This window comes from Panicum virgatum, chromosome 5N, assembly GCF_016808335.1.
Source record: "Panicum virgatum strain AP13 chromosome 5N, P.virgatum_v5, whole genome shotgun sequence".
NCBI classification, from domain to species: Eukaryota; Viridiplantae; Streptophyta; class Magnoliopsida; order Poales; family Poaceae; genus Panicum; species Panicum virgatum.
The window spans coordinates 44,186,275-44,194,057 of NC_053149.1; the positions used below are offsets into that span (position 1 = coordinate 44,186,275).

General features: G+C 50.1%; 1 protein-coding gene across 2 annotated transcripts; it reads left to right on the forward strand.

Moving 5' to 3' along the window:
• Positions 1 to 2,071: 2,071 nt before the first annotated feature.
• LOC120673274 (inactive protein kinase SELMODRAFT_444075-like) lies at positions 2,072 to 7,321 on the forward strand. 2 transcript variants are annotated; one of them, XM_039954040.1, is made up of 10 exons: positions 2,072 to 2,378; positions 3,331 to 3,583; positions 3,851 to 3,990; positions 4,066 to 4,160; positions 4,251 to 5,275; positions 5,478 to 5,638; positions 6,025 to 6,101; positions 6,194 to 6,341; positions 6,518 to 6,667; positions 6,762 to 7,321. In XM_039954040.1, the coding sequence occupies exons 2-10, from the start codon at positions 3,358 to 3,360 to the stop codon at positions 6,987 to 6,989; spliced, it is 2,250 nt and encodes a 749-aa protein (XP_039809974.1). In that variant the 5' UTR covers positions 2,072 to 2,378; positions 3,331 to 3,357; the 3' UTR covers positions 6,990 to 7,321. The 2 variants fall into 2 exon arrangements, with proteins under 2 accessions (XP_039809974.1, XP_039809973.1); XM_039954039.1 differs by lacking the exon at positions 2,072 to 2,378 and having other exon boundaries at positions 3,205 to 3,583.
• Positions 7,322 to 7,783: the final 462 nt, after the last annotated feature.

Consider the following 7,783-nt stretch of genomic DNA (forward strand, 5'->3'; position numbering starts at 1 on the left):
CGAGGACCGTCAGGGTCTTTCGCAACGACTACCAAACCACGGACTCGTCCGGCGACGACGACAACGCGGAGGCCGCCGCCGCCGCTGCGCGCCGGAGGGTGAAGCGCTACGTGCAGGAGATCCGCCTGGAGCGCGCGGTGAAGGAGGCGCCGCCAGCCAGGGCCGCAGCTTCCTCGGCGGTCGCGACCACGGCCTTGGCGAGGGTGAAGCTGGTGCTCCCCGGCTGGAAGAAAAAGGCCGACGGCGGCACAGAGCCGCGGTTCCGCGGCGTGCGGCGGCGGCCCATGCGGCGGCGTCCAAGAACGCGTCCTCTCCGCCACATCCAACGACTCCGGCGAGGAGTCCCACAAGGCAGCGGCGTCGCTGACCTCCGTGCTCTGCTCTTTCCCGCCGTCCGCGGTCGCCGACGACACCTGTAGCAAGAAGCTAGCGTCGGGCTCCGAATGGGGTTCTTGACACGGCCATGCGATAGGCAGCTGTAAAAATGTCCTAGCAGAGAAAGGTTGACGGTGTTAACACTGGAATTTAACGGCAATGGCATGTAAGAGATGAAAAATTATAAATGATGGCATAGAAGGGTTATGCTAATTTTCTATGGCACATAGAGAATGTGTTATATTTCTCGATTGCATATAGGGAATTGACTCGATAATAAACCCTAGAGGTCGTTCCCCACATCGAGCCAAAAAGCCTGTGAAAAAGTTCAGGCAGTTTTTGGCGAGCAACAACAGAGGCTGTGTTCACTTCCAAAATTTCTCTCTCCAAACTTCACTATTCACCTATCACATCAAATCTTTTACCTCATGCATGGAGCATTAAATATAGATAAATAAAAAAACTAATTGTATAGTTTTGATGTACACGACGAGATAAATCTTTTGAGCCTAGTTAGGTCATGGTGGCGGCCGGGGTCGAGCTCCCCCCATGGCCGCGCCAAGGTCGAGCTCCTCCAGGCCGCCGGGGCCGAGCTCGTCCGTGCCGTCGCCGCTCCCACAGGCCGCCGGGGTCGAGCTCCCTCCATGGCTGCGCCAAGGTCGAGCTCCTCCTGGCCGCCGCCACCGAGCTCGCCCAGGCCGCCGAGGCCGAGCTCGCCATGGCCGTCGTCGCCGCTGACCGCGAGGCGCCGGGCCGAGCTCCCCCATGGCGCCGGGGTCGAGCTCCCCCATGCCGCCGGGTCCGAGCTCCCCCATGGAGGAGAGGATTTTGCGTTTTGGGTGGAATCCATTTACTGTACATGACCTAAAATAAGGAACGGGTCTCGTTTTTGGGTCTTCATTGTTTGTTGGAGATAGCCTAAACACAGCCAGAGGCCAGATCGACCCTGGGGATCCAGCGGTGGCAGCCGCTGCAGCCAGCAACTGCAACATGCAGATGCAGCGCTGGGCCGCAGCCAGCAGCAGCTGGTGCTACCAAGCCCGTCATGGACCACGGGTGTGTTTAGTTCATTTTGCAAAAATATGTAAAGATGTAAACAGGGCATTTGAAGTACTAAATGAAGTCTATTTGTAAAACTTTTTGTATAGATGGGTTGTAAATCGCGAGACGAATCTAATGATGCTAATTAATCCATGTTTAATCAATATTTAGCGGATGGTTACTGTAGCATCACTATTGCAAATCATGGATTAAGTAGGCTCATTAGATTCGTCTCGCGATTTACAGTCCATCCATGCAAAAAGTTTTGTAAATAGACTTCATTTAATGTTTGAAATTAATAAAATTCTGTTTCACTTTAATACTTTTACGGTTTTTTTATGTTTACATGTAAAGATCTAAATAAGGGCCACATCCACGAGGGCCAATGTCATGTCACTGCCTTCTCCCCTCTGGACGGAGGGGGACCTCGCCCGCCACGAGCCCCCGAGTCCTCTCTGAATCTGCCAGGTGGTCCCCACCCGGGCAGCCTGCTCGTGCTCGCCCCACGAGGGCACACCCTGGGCGGCATTTACTCTCAACTCCGGGGGCGTTCCGCGGGCCGTCCGATCGGGAACCGACGGGCGGGCCGCGCTGGGCCCGGGGATCCGGTCCCAGCGACCGGTTTTTAAATGCGTTTCCTCATTCGGGCCGTAGGGGCAGAGATGGTAATAAGGCGGTGGTTGGAGGGCGGCACGGGAAATCCAGCGGTCGACGGCGATCGGGGCGCGCGGTGGAGGTGGAAGTGGAGGAGAGGTCGCAGCAGTAGTAGTAGTAGCTGAGGAGGTTAGCGCGGAGCAATGGAGGTTTAATTGCTTCGGCGCCCTGGCTCTTTAATGGCCACTCCTTCCAACGCCTCCGCTCCGGCTCCCAAGCGCTCGCACTGAGGGCTAGGGTTTGCGCGCGGCGCTCGGCGAGGCGGCGGTTGCGAGGCCGGAGGTCGTCTGCTGCCGTCGCGTTTTCCGGTGCGTATCCTATCCTATCCTATCGCCCCCCTTTGGCGCCGCCGGTTTCCCGTTCGCCTTCTTCGTTCTCGGGTGTTTCGATTTCGTTCGCTCGGATGGGTGCTGGCTGCTGCGGAAATGCAATTGGACGGTTTTGTTTCGCCAATTTTTTTTCCAGCCATTCGTTTATGGAAGGAAATGCTCAGCCAAATCTCTCATCGCGTGTCTTGCTCGCGTCGCGTTTGGGGGGTGGGGATTTTCCTCTCGGGGAGGAATTTTCGATCCGGTTTGGCTTCCTCCCACATCCACATGGAGAGAGCCCCGTTTTGAGGCGCGAAGCGCGGCGAGATCTGCGAGGACTGGAATAGTTTGCGACGGACGGGGGATTCCTGCGGCGTGCCGGGAATCGTGCTGGCAGGCTAGGCGGGCGGAGGACGAGGCGGCACTGTGCAATCTGACCCAGCAGTCGTCGAAGCCGAGGGGGAGCGAGCGGGGTCGCCCCCCTTCCCGGCTACAGTAGCGGCGAGGACGCTGCGCAGCGCGGGCGCGGCGCAGCGGTGGTGCCCCGCCCCCGTCTGCGGCCGACCATAAAGGCTGCGATCTTTCTCTCAATCCGCGGCCTCGGGCGGGTCGGGACCCAGCGCCACCCAGCCAGAACAGGGGGAAAAAGGCCGCCTCCTTTTACCGCAATCATCTTTACTGGTCTCCGGTCGTGTTGCTCGACTTTTTGGTTCTGCCTGCCAAGCCAAGCAGGTGCAGCCTCGAACTCTGGTCGCAACTGCCAGCGGCTCGGTACTCGCTCCTATCGCCGTTGCCATTAAAGTTCCCCGGCGCGGTTGTTGTGTTGTTTGTACTAGGCGGGCATCACTTCTAGTTCGCTTTAAGCTGCTGCTGCTTTGGCTGCTTCTTCTTGGGTCGTTGAGTTCTTGCTTGGGCACTTGGGCTGCTGGGCTGAGCGCTTCTGGATTTGTAGGCATTGCTGGTTCTCGAGGGGAAGCAGATGATGGTGGGCTCTTCCCAGCAGCAGCTGCTGCAGAGGAAGGGGAAGGCCGTGGATGAGAAGGGCTCCGCCACGCCGGCTGCGGCGGCGGCGGAGAAGGTGGTGGTGGCCGTGAGGGCGGCCACGAGGGAGATCTCCACGACGGCCATCGTTTGGGCGCTAACGCACGTCGTGCAGCCCGGCGGAAGCATCATACTGCTCGTCGTCATCCCGGCGCATACCTCTGGTACTGTTTCCTTTCCTCGCGTCCCTATGACTCCTATGCAATCAACTGTTATCTGCTGCTGTTTTTTTGTTTCCGTATTTAGCTTTCGTGTTTGCTACATCAGGACACCAATAAGTGCTCTTGTGCACGCTTGCTTGCGCTGCTAATCATAGCCATTTTAGTTTTATTGATCACCTAATTTTGTGGACTTTGTTCAGTAGCGTCGTCAACTTTTGCCAAGGTTGCGCATTAGTTGCCTGAATTATCCGCACCTCTCCTTCATTTCAGGCAGGAAGTTCTGGGGGTTTCCGCTCTTTGCGGGTGATTGCGCTAGTGGCCATAAGTCGTCTATGCTGGATCAGAAATATGATATCTCAGAGCAGTGCAATCAAATGATGAAAAAACTTAATGTGTATGATATAGCCAAGGTTTGAAGCTGGATCTGCTGTTTATTTTATATGTTTAAATATCTTGTTGTATTTAATTTACTTCTGTTTCTGTAGATAAATGTGAAGACTAAGCTTGTTTCTGGCTCTCCTTCTGGTGCTGTGGCTGCTGAGTGCAAGCGTGCACAAGCAAGCTGGGTTGTGCTAGACAAGTAATGATCAACTCCTTCACTAATACTTTCTTGAACACAACATACTTTCATTGGTTTATGTTTACTTAATTCTATATTGCTGCTGCTCAGGGAGTTGAAGCAAGAAGAGAAGCGTTGTGTAGAGGAGCTTCAGTGCAATATCGTTGTCATGAAGCGTTCTCAGCCTAAAGTCCTCCGCTTGAATCTTGTGGGATCTCCTGATAAAGAGTCTAAATCAAGCTGTACAATTCCACCTGTGTTGGATGGTTCTGCTAGTAAAACCGCTACTGATGTTAAGGAGGCACGGAGTTCAACTCGGGGACCGGCTGTTACCCCAAATAGCAGCCCAGACTTGGAGACGCCTTTTGGAAGTACTGAAGTGGGAACATCCTCTGTCTCAAGTTCAGATCCTGGTACATCTCCGTTTTCTGCTTCTGAAACAAATGGTTCTCTGAAGAAAGAAGTGCAAACAACAAAGGATCAAATTCAGCATTCAGATGTCAATATTTCTGATTCTGACAGTGAATCACTGAGCCCTCCTGCATCTTTCTCGCTTCAGCCATGGATGGCCGACATTCTACAGGGATCTGCATCCTCAAGATCACTTGGAAAAGGTCCAAGGAAAACTCGTACTGCAACTGCGGATGCTTTACTGGAAAAGATCTCCAAGCTAGATCTCCTGAATGAAATTAGTGCTATGAGATGTAGGTCAGACTTAAACTTCCGTGGAGATGTTAGGGATGCTGTCTCATTGGCAAGGAATGCGCCTCCTGGACCACCTCCTTTGTGTTCAATATGTCAGCACAAGGCTCCTGTTTTTGGAAAGCCTCCTCGGTGGTTTACTTATGCTGAACTGGAACTTGCTACAGGTGGTTTCTCCCAAGCAAATTTCTTAGCTGAAGGTGGATTTGGGTCTGTTCATCGAGGTGTCCTTCCTGATGGTCAGGCAATTGCTGTTAAGCAACACAAGGTTGCAAGTTCCCAGGGTGATGTTGAGTTTTGCTCAGAGGTGGAAGTTCTTAGTTGCGCACAACATCGAAATGTTGTAATGCTGATTGGTTTTTGCGTTGAGGACAAAAGGCGTTTATTAGTTTACGAGTACATCTGCAATGGATCATTGGATTCACATCTTTATGGTAAGAACATTTTCTGATGCATTTATGTATATAGAACTGTTAGTTTTGATTATGGTACTTGCTGTCTGCAAGTTCATTATGCATGTTCCTGATTTTTTATCTCCCCCGACTCTTTCTGTTTCACTTGTTTGCACCAAAAGTCACAGAGTTAGTGATGTTGGCATAAATCTGTCGCTTAAGCTATTATTGAAATATCATTCAGGACGTAATAGAGAAACATTGGAGTGGGCATCGAGACAGAAGATTGCAGTTGGTGCTGCCCGTGGGCTGCGGTACCTTCATGAGGAATGTAGGGTTGGCTGCATAATCCATCGTGACATGAGACCAAACAACATCCTGGTCACACATGATTATGAACCACTGGTATGGTCTATTTTACTGATTGGAGTGTGAAGTTAAGCATTTTTCTTGTATCGTTGGCATTAGGCTCCTTTCCATATATAGGTTAAAGTTTCTGTATCTAATACAATGATCTGGCAATATTTATATTGACTGATGGTGGAGTATAGCTGCCATTAAACTTTTGCGATGATAGTTTGGGTATTGTTATTTATGGAGGTTAATCATCTTTCTTTGCTATTATACTTCTCTGCATGATAGGACAGTCTTATCTTGTGCGGATCTTCTTTAGATTGATCATATATATTGTCTGCTGAACTCTGCCATCATCCAATATTCTTTTTTTGCGGTTCCTGTTGGCCTCTTAATTTCATGATATGATTGTAAGCTCTGCAATAATTGTCCGACAGGTTGGAGATTTTGGCCTGGCACGATGGCAACCTGATGGTGACATGGGTGTTGAAACAAGAGTCATTGGCACATTTGGGTAAATGTTGATGCTTATTCTATGAATATATCATAATAGGCAGTTTCAAGTTTCAAGTGCAGCTAACTAGAGAACTTTATGACTGCCTGCAGTTATCTTGCACCCGAATATGCGCAGAGTGGGCAAATAACAGAGAAAGCTGATGTGTACTCTTTTGGGGTTGTGTTAGTGGAGCTTGTCACTGGGCGGAAGGCAGTTGACATTAACCGACCAAAGGGGCAGCAGTTTCTAACTGAATGGGTGAGTTAACTTATTTGATCCTAATTCTCCGGAGTCAAGTCTTTTTTGGATGGATAAGATACTAAATGCTTTTTGAGGTTTTTATATGCTCTGATGACCTCCACCCTGTGTACAGATAAACTTGTTTTATGCATCTGTTATTTTGTGTTGAACTCATTATATTTTGATTGCATCAGGCACGCCCTTTCTTGGAGTCTTATGCAATTGATGAACTCATAGACCCACGTCTGGGGGACCGATACTGTGAAAATGAAGTGTATTGCATGCTGCACGCGGCAAATTTGTGCATAAGACGGGACCTGCATTCAAGGCCTCGCATGTCCCATGTTAGTGGCACCATCCGCAACTCTTTCTTGTTCTTTTAGCCACTGATAAAACTAGATTGTGTATGCTTACCCCTTAAAATGTCTTGTGAAAAAGGTTCTTCGTATACTTGAGGGTGACATGGTCGTCGATTCTGGTTCTGTTACGGCCAGTAGTGATTCTGGGAGCAGGAGCTGGAGAATGCTGCACGAACAGCAGCATTTCCAGGAGTACAGCAGCCCGGGTCAACAAGATTCGCAAAGAGGGGTCGAAGGAAAACGCTCCTACAATGCTTTGAGGGCCTCTTGGGACCGAGACGAGCAGAGCATCTCCAACAGATACTAGTGGTACTCCCAATGTAGTGAAGTTGAGCAGCTCAATTCTGTATTATTCCCTGCACCTACCTCCTTGTCCTTTTTTTTTTGTTCTTTTGCCTTCACTTCGTAGCAATTGTAGGCTGAAAGCTTTTGCCGGATACATTGTGCTGGTGTATAGTGGAAATGGTAATAGGTTACAGGTATATTGAGCTCCAAGGCAGCTCTTGTTTTGTGTATGATGATTCGAGGAAATGCGATGGCAAATGGGCCGTAGTTGTAATGGTTAGCAGTCTCAGTAAACTCGATCATATCCACAAGGCAAATGGTTCTGTAACGATTTCATGGCCTTTGCTATGATCATGTTGGATTCGATGCCTGATTTTGGTTGAGACAGGGAGCAATTATTCGGGATTTGGATCTCGACGTGATTGCTATACTGTTGCACACACTTTTGTTGAAAGTGGCGCTGTTGCACAGACAGCACAGACACACTGACATACAGAAACCGGGTGGTATCTCCACGCTGTTCTTGTCAGTCGTGGTGTTGCGTCCGTCGCGCTACAGGTAACCCCGCTGGTACGCAATAATGCCACATGAGAGTGGTTGGCCTTACAGGACAGGGGCCCAAACAAAAGTTAAGCTACCTCTAAACCTCCAAACAATAGCAGCACCACGGGAGGTCCGTGATTTACCGTAAAAAAATAATGTTGAAAATAGCCCGCTATAATTTTGTTATAACAGCTATTTTTAGAAGATCTACTGCTCCACAACATTTGTCCGCTACGTTTACTAGAGGGGTTTTACAAGATTTAGCAGCGCTAA

Bases quoted from the DNA above. Each gene is read 5' to 3' on its own strand.
- LOC120673274 (XM_039954040.1), top strand. From the start codon at position 3,358: ATGATGGTGGGCTCTTCCCAGCAGCAGCTGCTGCAGAGGAAGGGGAAG. The intron at 3,584-3,850 runs GTACTGTTTCCT...CCTTCATTTCAG, and splicing joins CATCCCGGCGCATACCTCTG to GCAGGAAGTTCTGGGGGTTT. The intron at 6,342-6,517 runs GTGAGTTAACTT...TGATTGCATCAG, and splicing joins AGCAGTTTCTAACTGAATGG to GCACGCCCTTTCTTGGAGTC.